Source organism: Oryctolagus cuniculus, chromosome 9 (genome assembly GCF_964237555.1).
Source record: "Oryctolagus cuniculus chromosome 9, mOryCun1.1, whole genome shotgun sequence".
In the NCBI taxonomy this organism is placed as follows: domain Eukaryota; kingdom Metazoa; phylum Chordata; class Mammalia; order Lagomorpha; family Leporidae; genus Oryctolagus; species Oryctolagus cuniculus.
In genome coordinates, this window is record NC_091440.1 from 104,635,918 (window position 1) to 104,658,359 (window position 22,442).

General features: G+C 53.7%; 1 protein-coding gene and 1 long non-coding RNA gene across 2 annotated transcripts in view; one reads left to right on the forward strand and one right to left on the reverse strand.

Annotated features, from left to right (window-relative positions):
• The window catches only part of KCNA6 (potassium voltage-gated channel subfamily A member 6), a 33,663-nt gene extending 27,694 nt beyond the window's left edge, over window positions 1-5,969 (reverse strand). Inside the window, exon 1 of the mRNA XM_008259711.4 lies at window positions 401-5,969. Coding sequence (XP_008257933.2) covers window positions 3,436-5,031 — 1,596 coding nt within the window. The 5' untranslated portion in view covers window positions 5,032-5,969 and the 3' untranslated portion in view covers window positions 401-3,435. The remainder of the gene's footprint in view (window positions 1-400) is intronic.
• LOC138843863 (uncharacterized) overlaps window positions 1-21,325 on the forward strand; it is a 34,851-nt gene extending 13,526 nt beyond the window's left edge. Inside the window, exons 3-4 of the long non-coding RNA XR_011378986.1 lie at window positions 18,784-18,867; window positions 20,146-21,325. This is a non-coding gene — a long non-coding RNA (uncharacterized lncRNA). The remainder of the gene's footprint in view (window positions 1-18,783; window positions 18,868-20,145) is intronic.
• The last annotated feature ends 1,117 nt before the right edge of the window (window positions 21,326-22,442 follow it).

Genomic DNA, 22,442 nt, shown 5'->3' on the forward strand with positions numbered 1-22,442 from the left:
AGTGTGTGATGTGACATCCACAGAAACGCAGGAGGGGTCCTGGCCACCAGACAGCTGCAGAGAGGGAGAGAGACAGAGACATGCACAGAAAGAAGAGGCGGCTCAAACTTCAAGTAGGGGGGAGACAAAAAGGAAGGGAATCAGAGCCAGAGAAAGAACAGCAGAGAAACTGAGAATGAAAAGGGAGAGATGGGAAGAAAGGTGGGGGTAGCACCGAGAGACAGGAGAAACCGAGCAACGGGACTCAAAGGCAAACGCACAGGTGGCCTCCAAGGAAAGGGAAACCCAAAGCTTGTTTGCTCCAAATTCAGGGGCTCTCAGCCCCCGCCTCCCCACCCGCACCCAGCCCCGGTGCTGCCTGGGCTGAGCCAGGGAGGAAACTGCCCACAGCAGAGCCTACCTCAGATGCAGAGCTGGCCAGCTGGCCCTCGTCCCTCCCTGGGGACACGCAGGCAGCAGGAACACCCCTGGCCCCAGGCTGGGGCTGGCTGTTCCAGGGAGTCTCTGGGGAGCTCCTGCCGGCTGGAGTCAGGTGTAACCACGGCGTGGACCCCACTTCTCCTGGCAGCTGGGAACCGCCACCCCAGCTGTCGCAGCATCTCACAGTGCACGAGATCCACAACACGAGGCTCGGGGTCGGAGAGTGCTAGTCGGACACAGCCCTGTGCAGAAACCAGAGCCGGCCACAGCCTCTTAGTTCTCCATCAAGGTCGTAAGAAGGACCACCGCAGAGGTTCCTCCCAGGAGCCAGGCTGCGCCCTGGGAGCAGGAAGCGTCGCTTCTGTGTGTCCTGGGGTGGGAAGAGCCTTGCAGTGCGGAGGCCCAGCCTGGCTGCCGCTGCGGGAATATGCCATCCTCTCGTAGGGCTCCCTGGTCATTTTGACAATCGTGGCATCGCTGTTGGCTTAACCGTGGGTGGAGTCGCTTAGCGCTCGAATTAGCAAGAGCCCAGGGGAAGATGAAGCAGCTTCAGTAACTGAGTAGGGAAACCAGAAAGACAGGACCAGGGAGGGAATTTGGGGGACCTGCTTCTTCCTTGTTCCCCAAAGGTCCAGTCCCTGTCCCACCATGACTCAGCCTCTAGACCAATTTGCAGGAGGTGCGCCTGTTTGAGAAGCCAGGAGTCTGCACGCCGTTCACCCTTGATGCTCAAAGCAGAAGACAGAGCGAATCGGCTGGAAGGTTGCTACAGCAACCGGCATCCCTGGAGAGCCCAGCTCTCCACAAACCTTTTACGTTCAGGCTTGCTCTGACTTGCAAAGGAAAGGCTGTCTTAGGAGTGGTGCTGTGAATGATCACATACACAGAGAGAGAAACAGGTGCGCTTGCCCCGACATTACCCTCGTGCCTCTGGGGCAGGCCCTTCCCGGCATTCCCCAAATAGCCTTAGCAAGTGCAGAGATCTGGGAAACCAGCACTTGGAGCAAGCTTCTGATTCCGCAGGCGCTCCATCTCCTGCTGTAGTTCAAGTGTGCAGAAGCCACACTCCCAGGCAGGGTGAGCTCTGGCCAGACGGGGAGGGACCAAAAGAAGGACTCTGAGGAGAACCGTCCTCTTCAAAGGCTAATAGAAAAGACCAAAGCCATGGAGGAACTCAGGGAACTAATGATTCACAACAGCCCACCCCTGGGCTTTGGATCCTGGCAGGAAGTCTGGGAGAAGGCAGTGAGATGAACTAAAAATCAAATCAGTTCCTGAAATTCACACATTTGCATAGCATCACCCCCCCCCCCGGGCTCCCCAGAGGAGTCTGCTGACATTCCCCACCAGTGGGGGCTGAGGGTGGGGGGGGGGGAGATGTTAATGTGCCCATCTAATGGGTGTGGAAACTGAGGCACCACGAGAGACTGAGGTGTCCAAACTAGCCGGAAAACCAGATGACAAAAACAGACTTGGGCTTGGTGCTCACAAGAGCCGCACTGTCTTGCCACAAACCCTAAAGGCTGTCCTTTCTAAGTTGCACCTCGAGAAATTGTTCTTTCAAATTCTCATCCAAAAGTCTTAGAGCATAGAAATCAAATTAAAAATGTGCTCACAGTCCTTTTGTTCTCAGAACTGCACCTGGGAGAGCTCAGCACAGTACATCACGGTTTGTCAAAGGCAAAAACACGAATGGCAATGTTCCTGAGGGGGAGATAAGGGGCAGGGGGCAGGCGTGACGGGTGGCAGTAGCTTCACAATGGAAGAAGATGGCTCAGTCCAGGTGGCAACCCCACCCGGCTTCCTCACCAGTAAGAGCAGGCTGGATGCAGCTCCAATTGCCCAAGCAGGCGAATGTTTGCTGGACTCAGAGAAGAAAAAAAAAGCCTCTAACTGTAATGTTGTCCACCAAAGAATAATGATTGCTTCTTACTCTAAACCATGTATTTCACTGCCCATAAAAAGGGAAGAAATACATGCTGGCATCCAATGTGTGCTTTTACCTGTCTGCAGGTTGAAGCTGGGCTTGCTTTAGAAAACCCACAACTGCAACCTTCAGCCAGATGCCCCGGGAGGAACATGAAGGGCTAGAGAGAGAGAGTTGGAGGAAACCAGGGGGGAAAGGCTGCTATCTGCAATGGTGTACGTCTCCGTCCTTCCGAGAAGAGCACATCTGTTTAAGTGGCACTTGGCTTCAGACATGTGGTCAAGTCACACACTGGACTACGCCGCCATTTCCTCTGGCTACCTGGTTCCCCTTCTCCAGCCCCTCTGCACAGGGAGGCACTTGCACAAAAAGAGTGTTTAGCTCCAAGAGAGAGAACCTTCCTTTCTGAACACTGGAGACGGTCAGGGGAGCTGAGTGGATGCACCTGCAGGAATCCATCGGCCCCTGTGGTCCAGAACTAACCCTCACACCCTCCAGAAGGTGCAGTTAATTGTATTTTCTCTAATTGCACCCAAGATCAGACATGAGTGGCGGATTTTGAGGCTGTGGAACTGAAGACTCTCCCAGGGATCTTCTGTAGATGTGACAGGACACAGGACTGAAACAGCAAGCTGAGACCCACTCCTGCACTCCAGCTTCTCCCCATTACCAAGCAGCACTCAGACGGGTGCCTGCCCCAAAGCAAAGGAGAGAGCTGGGGCCCAAGGGTGGCTGGTTTCTGTCCAGTTGACACTGCTGTTCCTAGAGATATTACAAGTCCCAGATGTGAAAAATCAGTCTCGAGGGGCAGAAATGTACACTTCATCCATGGGACGACAGAGGCTGGGCATGACCGGGTGGCACCGTCGGAATTTCAAAACGTCACTTAGGTGGGTAAACCTTGACCGCTGCAGGGACCGTCAAGCCTGGCAGTCCAGATGCTTATCTGGCCCTGGACATCAAGTACCAGGTACAGGGGAGGGAGTCAGGAAGTCAAGAGGAGCTAGTGGGAGGGTCGTTGTGGCAATGAGAAGGAAGCCCAAGAGATTGCTCAGTGCTCAGCGTCTCCTGCAGGCTCTGCCCGCCTGTCAGACCTCGGTGAGCATCCTTTTCTCGGCAAACGCCCGGTGTGGAGTGGGAAGGTAGCTGGGCCTCCGTTCCCGGGTGGCCTCGGAGAAGTCAGGCTTGCCAAGTCCATTGTCAGTGGCCTTCAGGTCCGGCGCAGGCTGCCCACAAGTGACGTGGGTATACTGGCCCTGCTCCTCTTGCTCCGTCTCCCGGTGGTAGAAGTAGTTGAAGTTGGAGACGATGACGGGCACGGGCAGGGCGATGGTGAGGACCCCAGCGATGGCGCACAGGGAGCCCACGATCTTGCCCCCGACCGTCATGGGGTACATGTCCCCGTAGCCCACCGTGGTCATGGTGACCACTGCCCACCAGAAGGCGTCGGGGATGCTGGGGAAAAGTGAGTCATCGTCATCAGCCTCTGCGAAGTAGACGGCGCTGGAGAAGAGGATGACTCCGATGAAGAGGAAGAAGATGAGCAGCCCCAGCTCCCTCATGGAGGCCTGCAGGGTCTTGCCCAGGATCTGCAGCCCCTTGGAGTGGCGGGAGAGCTTGAAGATGCGGAACACGCGCACCAGGCGGATCACTCTGAGGATGGCCAGCGACATGGCCTGCTGGCCGTTCTGCCCGCCTCCGCTGGCCGCCTGCTGCTCCTGCTGCTGCACCAGCTCGGTGCCCAGGGTGATGAAGTAGGGGAAGATGGCCACCAGGTCGATGATGTTCATGATGTTGCGGAAGAAGGCCGGCTTGCTGGGGCAGGCGGAGAAGCGCACCAGGAGCTCGAAAGTGAACCAAACGATGCACAGAGTCTCCACCAGGAAGAAGGGGTCTGTGAAGAAGGAGCCCCCGAGGGCGCTGAGCGAGGCGGAGCCCCCTGTCCCCAGCCCCCCAGCAGTGAGGCCAGGATGAAAGGCATACGACTCATCCTCATCCTCCTCTTCCTCCTGGCTGCCCCTGGAAATCGGGGAGACCCCGCTCACACCACCACCACCACCGTTGCCTGCGCCCCGACCATCCGCGCGGAACTGGGGCAGGGTCTCCAGGCAGAAGATGACGATGGAGATGAGGATGACCAGCACCGAGACGATGGCGATGCCTCTGGCCGGCCCGGAGCTCTCCGGGTACTCGAAGAGCAGCCACACCTGGCGCTGGAAGGGCTGGGAAGGCAGCGGCTTCTCGTCCTCACCTCCCTCGGGCAGGCAGCCCTCGTCCTCCCGGAAGGCGGCCAGGGCTTCGTCGCCCAGCTGGTAGAAGCGGATCTCCTCCAGGAAGATGTCCAGGGGCACGTTGACCGGCCGGCGCAGGCGGCCCCCGGACTGGTAGTAGTACAGGATGGCGTCGAAGCTTGGCCGGTTGCGGTCGAAGAAGTACTCGTTCCTCAGCGGGTCGAAGAAGCGGACCCGGCGGCCCGGGTCCCCAAGCAGCGTGTCCGGGAAGAGCGACAGGGTGCGCAGCTGCGTCTCAAAGCGCAGCCCTGAGATGTTGATCACTAGTCGCTCGCTGCTGCAGCAGCCGCCGCCCCCGCCGGCCTCCGGGAAGTCTCCCGCATCCTGTTGCTCCCGCTCCGGCCCGCGGACCTCCCCCGGCGCCGCCAGCGTCAGGGACTTCTCCGATCTCATGTCCTCTCTCCGCGGTGCGCGCCCCGCCGCTAAGACGGCGCCCGGGACGCAGGCTCTGGAGCGCGGCACCCGCCTCCCCGCTCCCAGCTGCGCCCTGTCTTCAGGGTGGGGCTGGCGGCTGACCTGGCGGCCGGGTGGGTGGGTGAGTCCCGAAGCCTGGCGCCCGCACAGGGGGCTCTGGGGAGGTGATCTGGCCGCGGAGGGTCTGGCTCCGCGCTGCCAGTTACCCGCGCCTCGGTGCGAGAGCCTCCCGGGATGGCTGGAACCGCAAAGACTGGCGCGCGTGAAACTGGCTGCCCGCAAAGACGCGCGCCGTCGCCCCGCGCCGCGCGGGCTCCGGGCTGCCGGACGCCGGGGTCCGCCCTCCGCGCGAGCTAGCTCTTCCCGGCTCCCCCGGCGCTTCTTCCGCAGTCAGGACCCCCGGCAGCAGCTGGTACCAAAGCGCCAGATGCGCCTCCCTCCGGCTCGGCAGAGACTCCCGGCGGGGCTCGGCCTCCGCCCAGCGTCCAGCGCGGGGCTCGGTCTGGCCAAGGTCGCGGCTGCTGCTGCCACGGCTGCCACCTTCTCTCTAGAAGCCGCGCCGAAGGCCTCGGAGAGGGCCCTGGGGCTGCCCCCCGGCGCCGGGGCGCGGGCACCCACCTCGCCGCGGCTCAAGCCTTGGCTGCAGCCGCCGCAGCTGCAGCGGCCCGGCTCTGGGCTGTGCCCTTCCTTCCCAACACACTCTCTCCAAGTGACGTGGCGAGGCCCCGCCTGCCGCCCCCTCCCACCCCACTCCCGCATAGCACCCCTCGCCTGGCCGGGGCTGCCGCGAGCCAGGGCGCTGGGCGCGCACACGCACTCGCCGCGCGGGCAGCCTTTCCCGCGCTCTCCCGGCCCGCCTCTCGCTCTCGCCTGTTTACGTTCGTGGCCCCCAGGAACGAGCGCCCGCACCCTCCTACCACACCCCCTCCACCCCCGCAGTCATCTTGCCTCATTTCGCTTTACCGAGTTGACCTGCGCAGTGTCTTTCATCCCTAAGAAAACACACCCGCCCCTCTGCACGGGGACAGAGCACGGTGCCTCGGCTCATCCAGAAATTTAATGAAACAATTAAATCATATTGGTCCCTCTGCAATTACGAAGACCCATTTGCCAGCCGCACCGATCTCGATTAGAAAGAAAAAAACATGAAATATTGTTGCGATGTCTCGAAAGCTTCCAATTTAAATTGTATTTCCATCGGTTCCAAGCCCAGAGACTCGGCCCTTGCAAACCTAGGTGCAGGGGACAGCCCCACTGCTAGGGTGAGGTGGGAGGCGCCTCCAGGTCTTTCCCATCGCGAGGGGCCTGGGAATGGGGAGCAAGGACCCCAGAAGAAAAACCTGACAGATGAGGGCATCCCAGAGGACTCCCAGCCCAGGGAGAGCCACTGGGGATGGCTTGGCGCCACCACCACCGCCCCCAATGCTGGGAATTCAGCTGGTGCATGGGAAGAGGGCTTGTGAGAGTGTAGGTGAATGCAACCCTACCTTTCCTGCATCTGTCTGTCTGGTTCCTGACCAGAAACGTGGCCCCTGCTCCTCCACCTCACCACAGTGCAAACCTTTGTGGCCATGCTTGGGGCCAGGGACCACCTGACTCTCCCTAATGCCCCAGCAAGAAGAGAATGGTTTTGCATCCACTTCTGCCAGAGATCAGATACTCCTTCTTCACTAGGTCAGCCAGATGGAACAGGGTTCCTCTTGTGTCTTCAGACTGCCGCTTCCTGGGATGGTGGATGTTCCCTTCTCAGAGCTCCAGTGTCCCCCCTGGCTGGCTGACCATGGCCAAAATGAATTGGCTGAGAGTGTCAAGGTGGTGTGTGTGTGTGTGTCCTGTGCATTAGTAAGAGTTCATTGAGGACAATAACAAGTACGATACATCCAAGGCACTCTCAAACCACAAGATGCATAGGAGTTATTGGTCTTACAGAAGGTGGTTCTCGCCGGCACCGCGGCTCACTAGGCTAATCCTCCGCCTTGCGGCGCCGGCACACCGGGTTCTAGTCCCGGTCGGGGCACCAGATTCTGTCCCGGTTGCCCCTCTTCCAGGCCAGCTCTCTGCTGTGGCCCGGGAGTGCAGTGGAGGATGGCCCAAGTGCTTGGGCCCTGCACCCCATGGGAGACCAGGAGAAGTACCTGGCTCCTGCCATCGGATCAGCGCGGTGCGCCGGCTGCAGCGCACCGGCCGTGGCGGCCATTGGAGGGTAACCCAATGGCAAAGGAAGACCTTTCTCTCTGTCTGTCTCTTTCACTGTCCACTCTGCCTGTCAAAATAAATAAATAAAGAAAGAAAGAAGGTGGTTCTCAGCAGTGTTTGCTCCCAGAGAGGCTGAGGGAGAAGGAATTGAAGTTTCCCGGATGGTGGGGGGGTGGGGGGTGTTGAAAAGAGATGCTAGCAGTGGAGCTGGCTGGGTAGTCAGTCTCTCACCAAGCCTACCAGGCGAGAGGCAGCCTCTGCTTCCTGCTGGGCTTGTACTCACCTCCCACCTTGCATGTTGCAATGAAGTATGGATTGACCCAGTTAGCTGATAGTTCCCCAATTACAGGCTATGTAATTAAGCAATTTAGACTTGCTGCAAAAGTTGCTCCATTCAAAAAAAAAAAAAGACAAAAAGGGAAAGCAAAAACAACTGATAAAATATAGGAAGTTTTTCCCCCCCTCATCCAATTATCTATAATTACTTTCTGGGTTGTAAACTGATTTACCCATGACTCTCTTTGTTTTCAAATTTTAGAATGAATTACTCATTTCCATATTCATTTGTGTCATGCCGGGGCTCATGCATGAGGTTCTCAACTAGGTCAGTGACTCCTCAAAAGAAAGCTTGGAGAGGCACAGGAGGGAACCCACGTTCTGCCAGAGGGTGCACAGCCAAGTGCGGCAGAGGGAACCTCTGCTTGCACACTCCCGGCCACGTCCTGGCTGCCACATCCCATCAGAATGATGTTCTGGGGCTGCCTTCGCATCAGCCACAGGCTCTGCCCCTACAGAGGTTTCCCTGTGCCCCGAGGAGCTTTCCCAGGGAGGCAAAAGCCATTAGCAAATTTATGAATCAGAGTTCTGTTTTTAGTTCTTTTTGTGAAATAGATTCTTTTCCTAGCTTAAGAAAAACTCTATGCCTAGACCATCCCTCCGAAGCACGCATGAGGCGTGAAGAAAATCACACGTTCAAAAGAGCCAGATCCCAAGTGCAGGACGAGAATCTGCTCTGAAAAGCTTGCATGTTCATGCAATAAATATATGACATCCTAGGTAAAAAAAAAATTGTAATAGTAGAAAATAAAGTGTATATGTGTGAATTGCAGTAAATGTTTTGCCGAGAACAACTGGGATGTTATGCCAGAGATGAAGCTGGGGGTGGGGAGAACAGGATGGCATTTGGCTCCGTGGCTAAGCACTGCTCATATCAGGTGCCCTCCGTTGGTGTCCTGGCCCCGCCCCTAATTTCAGTTTCCTGTTAATGTGCATCTTGGGAGGCTGCAGGTGCTGTGGCTCAAATAGCTGGGTCCCTGCCACCCATGGAGGAGACCTGGATTGAATTCCCAGACCTTGGCTTTGGCCCGTCCAGTCCTGAACATTCATATTCTCTAGTTCTCTCTGAAAGAGGTAGTTTTCAGCTGAGACTTCAAAGGTGAGAACGGGCCAGCGATGCCAAAACACACAGAAGAGCATTCCGGGCAGGCAAGTCCCAGAGCCCGGAACGAGGCCTGGGTTGTTCAGGCCTCATAAAGAAGGAGTCATGCGGACAAGCCAGGGAAAAGCAGAAGACCATGCTGAAGCAGAAGCACAGGCTGAGATGGGTGGGGTGAGAGGCTCAGGTTCTCCCTTAAGGGAGACAGAGGAGAGAAAAGATGTGACTGGCAGAGAGGCTGCGAGGAGAGCTACAGAGGGGCAAAAGAAGAAATGGGAAAACTAAGAAACCGCAGTAGTCTGGGGAAAGGCTATGGTGACTTGGACTGGGGGTAAAAGAAGTGGAAAGACTGGTCACAGAGTAGAGAAGAGGCAGGGGAGAGGTGAGTGTGGGAGACGGCACCAGCAGGAATTGGCGATCAGTATTACATAGGAAACAAGCCATGGATGCCAGAGTTTTGTTCCAGCAACCACGTGGGGAGTGGTGGTGACGCTGACTGAGGAAGGGGAAGATGCGGGGTTAAACAAGCTGAGATCAATCAAGACCTCATTTATATACATATGGATGATTTGAGAGGCAGATTTGATATGTAAATGAAGATGCAAAGGAAGCAGCTGCTTATTCAGGTCTGGAATATGGAGGAGAAACGCGTGATTTATGAATTAAAAACACTTAGAAATATTTAAATCTGTGACAGCAAAGTCTTCTAGAGATAGAATATGGAAAGTGAAGAGAAATGTAACCAGGACCAAGTTTTTCTTTTAAGCACCCTGCAATTTACCACTCGTGGTCAGGAGCAAGAGGGGCCAACAAGAGAGATGGAGGGGCTGCCAGGGAGACAGAAGGAAGGCCGGGAGGAAGAGTTGTCCTGGAAACCCCCCTGGGACCAGACCCCAGGGACGCCCATCCTCCGGGGCCCATGCTGGCCGCCCAGCTGAACCCATGGTCCACACTGGGTCCGGAGCCACCTGCAAGGCCATGGGCACACTAGCAAGATGGACGCCTAGGGTGACGCAGTACAAAACTTGATAACCAGGTATAGTCTTAACTCATCCCAGATGCTAACATGTACTCTTCCTGGGTGTACACGCCGACATTCTACTGTACCTTCAAGGCTCCTTCAAGGCATTTTTACTTTGCTATCCGTGTAAACCTGTATGCAAGTGTGTTCGTGGGGGGGGGGGGTGTCACTATCTGGGAAGTAGGATCCCTCTAGTTTTCTTCTGGGGAGGGAGGGAGGATGGAGGTCATAGACCCTCGTACAGGGGCACACACACGCACAAGTACACAAACATCCGCCCTCAGAAGCGTCATCCCACAGTGGAGTTCTCCAGTGGACTTCAGCCACTCAGAACCGCTGGAAGTAGGGTCCCTCACCTTCCTGTCTCCCTGCCGAACGAGTCCCGCTGCCCTGCCGCACCAGTTCTTCAGGCTGTCCCATGCAGAAGCTCCTCCAGCCAAAGCAGTGGCCCATGTGATTCAGCCCTCATCTTGTTATGTCAGGCATCCCTTTCTCCAGGGCCCGGGTCATTTTCACTCCTTAAAACCTCCCCTGCTCTCTGTGCTGGGGAGATAAGAGAAAGCAGCTCTGAATCCCGGGTGATGTGGGGAGAATAGCGGGGGATTGGGGGATTCTGGACTTTGCAGCCAATTTTTGCTGTTTCCATTTTTGTTCCTCTCCTTCTAGACACACACACACACACACACATGCACACGCACATACACATCCCCACTCACATACACACACACACACATATCCATGCATGCACACATACACACAAGTACACACATTCAGATACACACACATTCACACACACATATGCACCCCCACTCACATCCACATGCATGCATACACATGCACACACATGTACACACATTCAGATACACACACACGTACACACACGCACACACGTACACACACGCACACACATACACACGTAGACACACACACACACACATTTGGTCATCTAAGAACTACACTTAAAACGGCTAATTTCTTGCCAGTACTAACCCACTGGTGTTCATTGAGGTCCCTACCCACACTTGGAAACCCCCGTATATTTAATCTTTGTGAGCACCGTGACCATTTTCCTCCTCCTTAGGATTTCTCTGTGACCAAGTAGACAGGGGAAGGACAAACGTGCAGAGCGTTCCTATAGACAAGCACCATTTATAATTAGCCGCTTTATCAAAGCATCTAACGATGAGGATGATGATGTCAGTTACACCGTGGTGGTGGTGACGATGATATTCCCAAATTCACTAGAGAAAAATCTAACAGCTTTCACTTGAGTGAAGCTGCATATTGGAAAGAGAATGCATTAGCCATCTGCACCATGCAAATCAACAGCCTTAGGAAATGCATATCCATGCCAAGAAATAAATCTATAAGGAACTCCATATCTTTCAGAGAAGATCCCGAGAGAGCTTGTTAGTGTCTCAAGTTGGCAGGCTGTTCCTCCATCCTATTCGCCTACTGTGATAGTCGTTAGTGCTATTTTCCAAATGTCTCTAGCTCTTTGTCTTTCAGAAAACACAGGGACTGGTGCTCTCTATCTCACTTGTGGCTGGGCAGCACAGGGCAAGGAGATGCAAGCACAAGTGATGTGTGCCACTTCAGAACCAAATTATTTAATCACTAATGGGAAAGCCCCCATAGCATTTTTGCCCAGTCCACAGTGAGCAACATCACTCAAGACAGAGGCTGCTCCATCAATGTGAGGTGCATTCCCCGTAAGTGGACCCCCAGCCAAAGCAATGATGGAGAAACACTCTATGCTGTCCTAAGCCTCTGATATTCAGAGACTGACTTGTGATCATAACGTAATTCAGCCTCTCAAATGGATTTGGACATACTGCTCCGAAGTGAAAAGCAGTAAGAACCAAAAACTTGAAATGTGCGAAGAGACTTTGTTGGAGGCGGTGGCAAAATATTTAAAAATCCATTGCCTGCGATGACTTGGGAGGCAGATAGTGTACCTAGAAACTCGCATATCTAGGAAACAGATTTGAAAAACAGATTGTTAATATTGTATGGTAACTATTACTGGCTGCATCTGACAATGTGATGCAAGATATTGAAGAGCTCAGAAATGAATTGGCCAGATAGCATGCGGAGATGAATCTGACAAGAAAGAGTTCAGAAATGTGGGGATTCCCAGGCTTGGTAGAGACAACTGCTTCTTGTCCCCCAAAAAAGAAGCAAACAAAACATAAAAGACTTTTATGCAAGAAAGGTTGATGCGTATTGTAGCTTGCTTTATGAACCAAACCAAGCATGGGCAGTCTTGTCCACTGCCAACACCTCTGAATAGAATGAGGGGTTCTAGAGTAAATGGTTAATTACGAGGAAAAAAATCAATTGAATTGTGCACCAGCGGCACAGAGATGAGACCTGCAACTTCCTATGGGAAACAGGCTCGTGCAGCCTATTGTCAGTTTCATCTTAGGAACGATCATGGCTCCCACAGACAAAATGCACTTACTCACCTCGTGAAGGAGATGAGCCCAAAGTCCACCCCAGCCTTTGCATCAAGCTGAAATTCTAGGATCTCCAGCTTCTGTGCTAGAGTGACATATTCTAGTCTCTCATCGAGTGTGGTCCTCCTCACTCAGAGACTTAAGAACCAAAAAGACAAGTTATCTTCCCCTCTCCCAAAACGCAGCATGCAATGCTTCATTCGGAATAGGATAACTGCAATAAACCGTAGGTGTGGTTGTTGGCTACTGACACACACCTGGAACAGGTAGGAAGACGCCCCAGAAGATTTTAAGACAGCCCATACTACCAAAGGAACCATGATGTTGACTAAATCATTCATGATCTTCAAGACTCAAACTGTAAGCCCCTATAGTCTAATGGACACAGAGGAGGCTGACAAAGCAGACACTGTGGCATGGTAGGTTAAGCTGCTGCTTGGGACATTGCATCTGGTATCAGAGTGCTTCTTAGACTTCCTGCTAATCTGCACTTCTGATCCAGCTCCCTGCTAATGCTCTTGGGGAAGTAGTGGAAGATGGCCCAAGTACTTAGGTTCCTGAGTCCCACGTGGTAGACCAGGATATCCATGATATAGAAACCAAGCTGGGGGCCAGCGCTGTGGCTTAGCAGGTGACGCCACCGACTGCAGTGAGAACATCCCATGTGGGCACCGGTTCAAGTACCAGCTACTCCACTTCCAATCCAGCTCTCTGCTATGGCCTGGGAAAGCAGTGGAAGATGGCCCAAGCCGTGGGAGACCCAGAGGAAGCTCCTGGCTCCTGGCTTCAGATTGGTGCAGCTCTGGCTATTGCAGCCAATTGGGAAGTGAACCAGCAGATGGAAGACCTCTATCTCTTTCTCTCCACCTCTGCCTCTCTGTAACTCTGCCTTTCAAATAACCAAATAAATCTTTAAAAGAAAAAAAGAAAAAGAAAAGAAAGAAAGAAAGAAAGAAAGAAAGAAAGAAAGAAAGAAAGAAAGAAAGAAAGAAAGAAAGAAAGAAGCTCCAGAAGGGGAAAGGAACAAATCTCACCTAATTGCATTATATTCAATATTAACTGATTTACATTTTATTTGAAAGACAGGGACGCAGGGTGAGAGGCACAGAGATCTTCCATTTGCCGGGTTCACTCCCCAGTGCCCAAAACAGTGAGGGCTGGGCCAGGCCAAAGTCAGGAAACCAGAACTTATTCTGGACCTTCCACAGGGGAGGAACAGGGACCCAAGTACTTGCATCATCACCCGCTGCCCCCACAGTCTACATTAACAAGACTCTGGATCAGAGGCAGAGCCAGATTCAAATCAGGCACTGAGATCCGGGATGGGACGTAGCATCCTAGACGGTGAATTAACAGGTCCACCAAATACCTCCTCCTCAACTGCATTGTTTTGCTGATGCCAGAGTCGGAGTTTAAGGCAAGCAGATGACCTTCCCATGGTGTTACAGCCGTGGTAACTAGGATCCAAATCTCTTCATTCCCTGTTCAGAAGGAAGAGTCTGCCCCTTGGGTTATAAACAGCAGACGCCCCCTGGGTTAGAAACAGCAAACCCTCCCAAGGACCATGTACAGGTCAGAGAGAAGCACAAGATTCACATGGATTCCAAGCATGATGAGGACAAATACCCAGTCTAGCACATCTGTTTCCCTGCCCAGCACAGGTGCTTGGTGGGTGATAGTGGGTGAGTTACAGTGAGGGACAGAGGTAGCTAAAGTAACCAAGAAGAGCTGAGAAGATCCGAGAGGAACTGGTGGCCTATGCCGAGAGATCTGAGTTTTCTAAGCATGGCAAGTGAGGTACACAAGACCCAAAGGGTCGTCTGCATCACAGCACTGCCCTTCTCCAGCCACTGCTGGGGTGGAAGCAGATTGTGTGCAGCCGGGCATGTGAACACGAGGGTGCATGTGTAATGGTGTGGAAGGGAGAATCAGACAAGACGCAGGGAAGTCCCATCATTTGCAGGCATCACCCCATTAGTAGGCATGAGGGGAAAGGGTAGCAAAGCCAGCCCAGTAATGGAAGAACAAAGAAGCCAACGACGGGAGCTGGCGTTGGGTACAGAGGGAGAGCTGCAGCTCACCACGCAAGCATCTTATATCCTTTTCTTTAAAAAAAAAAAGATTTATTTATTTACTTGAAAGTCAGAGTTACACAGAGAGAGGAGAAGCAGAGAGAGAGAGAGAGAGAGAGAGAGGTCTTCCTTCTGCTAGTTCACTCCCCAGATGGCTGCAATAGCCAGAGTTGCGCCAATCCAAAGCCAGGAGCCAGGAGCTTCTTCCAGGTCTCCCACGCAGGTTCAGGGACCCAAGTGCTTGGGCCATCTTCTACTGCTTTCCCAGGCAACAGCAGAGAGTTGGATTGGAAGTGGAGCAGCTAGGACTCAAATCAGCGTCCATATAGGATACTGGCACTGCAGGTGGCAGCTTTACCCACTACGCCACAGCGCTGGCCCCACAAGCATCTTGTATCTAGCATCGGTTTGTGTCCCTGTGACTCCTCGGGTAGAGAAACAGCAGCACAGAGTCCTAAAAACACAGCTGGACTTGCTGGGAGAGGGGACGGCGGTGGTCCCTGGGAGTGTGCCTGCTCCGCTTACCATCCAGCTCCCTGCCTGGGGAAGCAGCACATGTGACCCAAGTGCTTGGGCCCCTGCCACTCACGTGGGAGACCTGGATGGAGTTCCAGGCTTCCTGACTTGGGCCTGGCCCCGCCTCAGCTGTTGCGGCCAATTGGGGAGTGAAAAGGCAGATCAAAGATTTCCCTCTGTCTCTCCCCACACACCCACCCCATCACTCCGACTTTGAAATAAAGAAAATAAATCTTTTAAAAGCAGCCATAACAAAAGACAAAGAAAACATCTTCCTACCTCATCCACCACTGGAACGAAGTATAAGTGTTTCTTATTATAATCCTAAAGAGATGCACCTTGAAGCTTTGACATGGTGAAAGAAATTGCAGGTTCAAAGTATATATCTATTGCATAGGTCGTTAGATGTCCCCAGGGTAGAAAAATCTTTTAGTTCTGAAATCAGAGTAAAGCGCTCTCTGGTTCATGGTGGTTAAACACAGCAAGTGATTTGGGATGGAGAAGCCTAAGGCATCAGAACAAAAGTAAAATGACTTTCGGTTTCCTCCAGGGTCAGGATTTGGGAAGGGCTGTAGCTGTGAGAGAGAAGAAATTAGAGAAGGCGCTCTGTTGAGTAGCACGGGTCCCCACATGCGTGGAAGACAAGGTCTCAAAGACGTCAGGAACAAGGCACCGTGTGAGCTGCAGGGCGTAGGAACACTGATCGCCGACGTCCACTTGGAGACGGCTTTCTATTCTGCCCTTGAAATCTCCTTCTCCGTGTGGAGTGTGAAAGGGGGAGGAGAGGACAGGAGGACCCCAGCACAAAGAGGAGACTCCCACGGGATCACGCACTCCCCTTTGGCCTTTGCTGCAAATCAGGAGCCAGGTGGTGGGGTGGGGGAAGCTGCTGGGCTGTTTCCGTCCAGGGCATTCATGTCACCCCTGTAGGCACACTGGGGGCAGGGAGAGGGGGCACCGCTGTCCCCTCGCACAGGGAGTCTCGCTGTGTGCTGCTGGGGCTCTGTGCTGCTGTTTCTGTGCCTGAGGAACCCACGGTGTGAGGTTAACGTGCTGGTTCTCCTGCATCACTGATGTAATGAAATAGCTCGGGCTAAATAATGTAAAACTCCTGGTCTACCGATGGTAACTTCTCTCTTTTTTTAACTACAGCGTCTGATTCACTCAAAGGAACAAATTACATTTTATGGCCTTTGATAAAATATTCAGTCCCTCCTCCTCCTGCTCAGTCGGCAGATCAGGAAGCCTGCAAATGGCCTGGTGTAAACAGGATCTCATTTCCTCCCAGGCACAATTGACAGAGGCCAGGCGGGCTCCTGGCTGCAGTGGGGGTCACGACGCTGGGACCGGCAGAGAGCAAAGCACCCTGGGGTCTGCTCCATGTAGTCCTCAGCCTCCAGGATGGTGGGAAGCTGGGGGCTGGGAGCAGAGGGTGAGCAGGAATCAAGCAGCAGGTCCGTTTCATCCATCTCTCTTTACAGGGAGAGCCCTGCCACCACCCTGTCACAGGACTTCCTTCAATCTGCAGCCTCTGCGCCTACGTTTGAGTGCTGTTTGCAGCCTAGCCTAGGTCCAGGGCTGCAGGGAGGCAGCCAGAGCACAGAGAAGGAGAGGACCTGCCTGTGGAGGCTGGGCCAGGAGGCCGGCCTGCAGGGGAGGCTGTTAGGAGAGAGGGGACTTCTCACGTGCCTGCCCCTTCCTTTCCACCTTCATTGGCCATCCCAGTGCCGAAGGCCTGCGCAGATGCGGCGAGGTGAATAATGACCTTCCTCTGGGGGAGTTTCAGTATGCAGTGGTTCACATCTGGAGCCTGGACCACTCGCGTGGGTATGGGAGGAGCCAGACCTCAGCCCAGCTGGGCCTCTGTTGGACTCTGGGCCATCTCTCTACTTGGGCCTCAGTTTCTTCTCCCACAGAACAAGGGGCTTGCATGAGAGCACAGAGGTCAGACAGAAGCTACAACCCTGGCTCCCCGATGCCCCATCAGAATCTGGATGTGAGCTCCTAGTTCCAGGCTCCCCCCACTTCAGAGGATCTTTGCCCCCGCCCCCCGATTAACAGAAAGAATCACATATCCCCAGAGAGCAACAGCAGCAGCCACTGCCTTAGGAGAGCAGCAGCCCCAGTTCCTGTCTGCTTCTACCACCACACCAGACATCACAGCCCGGGTCCATTCCTGCTGGGTGAGGAGTTTGCTGAATGCACTGCTCCCAGCAGAGCCATAGCTTGATTCTCCGAGGGGACTGGGAGGGGGGCCTGTGCTTCCGGCTGCACCTGCCACAACACAGAGGCACAGAGAGCGGACACAAACAACTCATCATCACCCCATGTTCCCCCCGCCGCCCCCAGCTAACGCATTCCTGCACCATTCTATATCGGGAAGTGTCATTTCTGCGGATCCCATGAAGGATGGCAAGGCTGGAGAATCCTGTGCTCACAGCCAAAATGGGGGAGGGGGTGGAAATCACATAAGAGGATGATTGATCGGTCATCTGAAACTCTCAAAGGGTTCTGCATCTCCCAGGCATACCCAGAGCCTGTTCATCCGAACAGCTTGAGTCCACCCATGCAGGCATTTGATCTTACCCTGGTAGAGGTAAGAATCTGGGAGCCCAGGGCCCCTCACCCTGCATCAACTGCAAAACACAGAGAATTCCCCCCACTTCCCACTTCAGGGGTGACTGTGGAGAAGGCCCCTTCAGGGGGCTGTCTCCCCCCAACCCTGGCCCTTCTTGCTTTCATCGCTGCCTATCTTTTGCCCACGCACACCCTGGAGACTTGAGAGCAATTCTTTCTTTTATCCCACAAACACAGTTGAGAATCCTCTGTGTACTGGTTACTGTGTGCAGTGCTGGGTGTGTACAGTGCAAAACAAGATAGTCCCGGTCCCCGGCCTGCAAGAAGAGTCTGTCTTATGTAGTCTAGATGGTAGCTTCTATATAGTCTATATGATGATCTATATATAGTGTATAGCCTGTATAATAGTGTGTATAACATATGTGTATAAACATGTCCACATAGACATACACCTACACAGACACACATGCATGCTACATCCCCACCTGAGATATGAGGGCACTTACAGAATTAAAAGGTAAATTTATGTTGGTACAAGAAAATTTTTTAAATCTTTATGCTTTTTAAAAAAAAAAAAAAAGACGTATAGTTATTTGAAAGGCAGAGTTAGAAAGAGAGAGAGAGAAAGAGAGAGAGAGAGAGAGGCCTTCATCCTCTGGTTCATTCCCTAAATGGCCAGGACTGGCCAAGCCGAAGCCAGGAGCCTGAAACTCCATCCTGGTCTCCCATGTGGGTGGCAGGAGCTCAAGCACTTGCGCTGTCTTCCGTTGCTCTCCCAGGTGCATTAGCAGGGAGCTGGATCAGAAGTGGAGCAACCAGGACTAGAACTGGCACTCACACAGGATGCCCAAGTCGCAGGCAGTGGCTTAACCTACTGCGCCACAATGCTGGCCCCACAAGAAATTTTGAAATCCATGTAGTTTTTTTTTTAAGACAGATAGAGTTAGATAATGAGAGAGAGAGAGAGAGACAGAGAGAAAGGTCTTCCTTCCGTTGGTTCACCCCCCAAATGGCCGCTACGACCGGTGCTGGGCCGATCCGAAGCCAGGAGCCGGGTAATTCCTCCCAGTCTCCCATGCAGGTGCAGGGCCCAAGCACTTGGGCCATCCTCCACTGCCCTCCTGGGCCACAGCAGAGAGCTGGACTGGAAGAGGAGCAACAGGGACAGAATCCGGCACCCATATGGGATGCCAGCGCCACAGGCAGAGGATCAACCAAGTGAGCCATGGCGCTGGCCCCCATGTAGTTTTTTCACAACACACATTTTCCATGAACTCTTTGAAACCCCGGGGACATGTATAGTGGGAAGACCCCAGCCAGCCCCAGGCTGCTTCAGTGCTCAGTCCTTCAAGTCCTCCCCACGGGGACCGCAGACCTCAGGAAGCAGCCAGCTTCCCTGCCCCGACTCATCTGACCATGAGACTCAATGACACTGGGTGTTGTATGCCTTCTTAGGTAACAATCGACACCTGGAAACTTGGGAGAACTTGATGGCTTCCAGAGAATCGCCCAGCGAAGAAGTCATGGGTTCAAATCCAGGTGGGGAGCTACAATGGTGCCTGTGGGGTAGTGAGCAAGATGTCAGATGGCAGGTTTCAACCTACCCACCTGCTTTCCCGAGTGCACACCTCACCCTCTGCAGCTTCTTTCTGTGCACGAAATGCCCATGCATGCATGAGTACATCCAAGTACACACACACACACACACACGCACACACACACACACACTGGGGCTTTGGGTGACACTGTCACCACCAGAAGGGAGTCCATAAGAAAGAGGATGTGCACTGAGCCCCTCATTTCAGGACAAACCCTCAGCTGAGCGGCCGAGCAAGGGAAGAGCCAGTGGCCTCTGCAATGCCAGCTCTGCAGCGGAGAGCGACCAGACATAAGGTTCCAATTTGAATTCCATTTCCATGAAAGAAACGTCCAGCCTAATCCTCTGGTCCTTCCAAGGCCAGGAAGGGGCCCCGCTCCAGGGAAGTGGCTCACAGCCCCACAGACAGGTTCTAGCTCCCTTGTCAACAGTCGGGGGGTGGGGGTGGGGTAGGGGGGGCAGGCAAGTGGAGGTCTGAGCCAGTGCTGGCCAGGAAAGCTGCATTCCTGATTTGGTCAGCTCAGGAGCAGGCAGAGAAAAAAGCAAAGCCACATTTCGGGGACAAGAACGGGAAGTTGCAATTGTTGACCCCTTGCCTGTAGCCAGACTCCATTCCCCACAGCTGCCTTGGGCGGTGGCAAACCATGTGAGTGTCCTTAAAGCCCCTGACAGACAGACAGGGACTGAGGGAGTGAGGGAGGGGGCTTGTGCCCCCCCAGGGGGAGGGGAGGGTGGAGAGGGGTGGAGCGTGGTACACAGGCCAGAGGCCATGCTGTACTGCTCTGCTCCTCGATGTATCCCCACTGCCTAACTGGGGACTCTGGCGAACCAAAGACACCCAGTGTTTGTTGAATGAATGAGAAAACAACTTCCATGCAACCTGATGCTTCAGAAAGTGGCCTGATTGCTCCCTACCCAGAATCCCCCATGATTTTGTGAGGTCGAGGGGCCACACTGCCTGACCCGGTCCCTTACCCTCTGGTAGAGCTGACACCACCAGGGAATTATGGGAAAGAGCACAAACCACTGTGCTGGGTGCTACTTGCCTGCTGGATCACCTGTAGGTGGGTGTTCCTTAACCTCTCCAAGCCTCATTTTTAAATGAAGCTAAATTCTTTCATCTTCCCAAGTGAGCATGAAGATACCTGGAGTATTTTCCCTAAAGTAGATAATTGATGCTACTCATTCTTTTTTTCTTCGTCTTGGTTTATTTACCACAGCTCCAAGGACCAACCTTCATCATCAAAACCTCTAGCCCACGCCGGTTCTAGTGCCGGCTGCTCCACTTCCGATCCAGCTCTCTGCTGTGGCCTGGGAAAGCAGTAGAAGATGGCCCAAGTCCTTGTGCCCCTGCACCCACGTGGGAGACCTGGAAGAAGCTCCAGGCTCCTGGCTTCGGATCAGCACAGCTCTGGCTATTGCGGCCAACTGGGAAGTGAACCAGCAGATGGAAGACCTCTCTCTCTCTCTCTCTCTCTCTCTCTGCCTCTCCTTCTCTCTCTGTGTAGCTCTGACTTTCAAATAAATAAATAACCCCCCACACACACAAAAAAAAACTTCTAGCCCAGGGGTGGCCATGAAGCCCACCAGCTACCGTGTGCTGTCCCACCTCAGAGCACCTGCACCTGATACCCAGGTCCAGCTCCTGACCCAGCTCCCTGCTCATGCAGACCCTGGGAGGCAGTGCTGACGGTGCAGGTGGCTCTGCCCCTGCCACTCCCAGGGCAGCCCTGGACTGAATTCCCAGCTCCCAGCCGTGGCCCACTCCAGCTCTGCTGTTGCAGGCCTGTCGGGGGAGGGGGGGGAACCAACAGCCAAGAGCTCTGTCTGTCTGTCTGTCCTCTCTCTCTCTCTCTCTGTGTGTGTGTGTGTGTGTGTGTGTGTGTGTATCTGCTTCTCAGATACACTTTGGGAAAAAACCTCTAACCTTCACGCTCCACTCCTCCTCTTCCCTGGTGCCTCCCCTTCTCCACACTGGCGTAGCTGTGTGAGGCTGTGTCGGGGTGCATGTAGGGTGCTGATGAGAAATCGTTTCAAAAGGGCCTTATGGAGAGCTGACAGAGATTTGAAATCGGACAACCTGTTTAAAACCTGTGTCTCCCACTTTGAGCAAGTTATTTAACAAATCTGGGGTTCCGATTCCTCATCTATGCGAGGGGAGTTGTAACAGTCTCTCAGGGGCCTCGTGACACGGCTGACATGTTGAGAGCTGACAGGTTGTGCCCTGCACGTTACCATGGGTGCAAGTGACACTGTGACTGGGACGGTCCTCCATACCCTACGCCTGTACCCCGATGTAGGCTGCTGACTCCCAGATTGTCTGTTTTTTAAGTTCGCTAAGATACTCTGCGGGCTAAAGGTGGGTCTGGACTGCTGTGAGGACTCCACTCACCCCCATGCACAGTAGGAAGGTGCTCCAAAGACACAGCCCGGATCGGATCCCTTTCTCCCCACGTTAGCGCGGCTCTGGAAGCCTCTCCGTCAGTCTCCTGCTGGGCATGGGGGAGCCACAATGCTGGAGTTGACTCCTAACAGCTCCCAAGGGCTGACTGCTCAAGTTCACAGGAATTTTCAGAGCTGGTTGTCAGATTCTGGGTAGTCTGAAATCAGCCACGGAGGGAACATTTACACTTCAGAAATTAGCAAACGCGACACACCAGGATCTTTTACATTTTTCTCCAAAGAGCTGTTTTACTTGCGTAACACCCCCTCCAACCCGCCTGCAGTCTCTTCTCCACCCACAACCAGAGCGACTTTTTAAATTTACTTATTTGTTTACTTGAGATACAGAGAATAAAAGAGAGAGCTCACGTGTACCGGTTCACCCTCTAACTGCCTGCAATGGCCAGGGTCTGGCCAAGACTGAAGCCAGGAACCAGAAACCTGATCCAGGCCTCCCATGTGGGTGGCAGGGCCCAACTTTCTGAGGACAACTCTGTTGCCTCTCAAGTTCTGCGTTGCCAGGGAGTTGTAACTGGGTATCAAACTCAGACAGTCTAATGTGAGACGCGGGCCTCCTGACTGGCGTCTTAGCCACTCTCCCAAATGCCCACCTCCAGAATGAATTTTAAAACCTTAGATCTGGGGCATTTGGTGCAGCTGTCAAGACACCAGTTGAGATGCCCACGTCCCATTTCAGAGCGCCTGGTTTGAGCTTTGGCCCCTCTGCTTCCAATACAGCTTCCTGCTAATGCGACTTTGGGAGGCAGCGGATGACTCAGGCACTTGGGTCCCTGCCACCCATATGGGAGAGCAGGATTGAGTTCTGGGCTCCTGGCTTCAGCTTGGTACAAATCTGGCTGCTGTAGGCATTTGGGGAATGAACAGGTAGATGAAAGCTTGCTCGCTCGCTCTCTCTCTCGCTCTCTCTCTTTCTGCCTATCCAATAAAATGCAAATAAAAATAGAAATTTAAAAGCTGTAGTCATGTACGTCAATTTCCTGCTCCAAAGACTCCAATCCTTTTCCATCACATTAAGTCTAGAATCTGAACTCACAACCTTGGTCCATGTCATCCT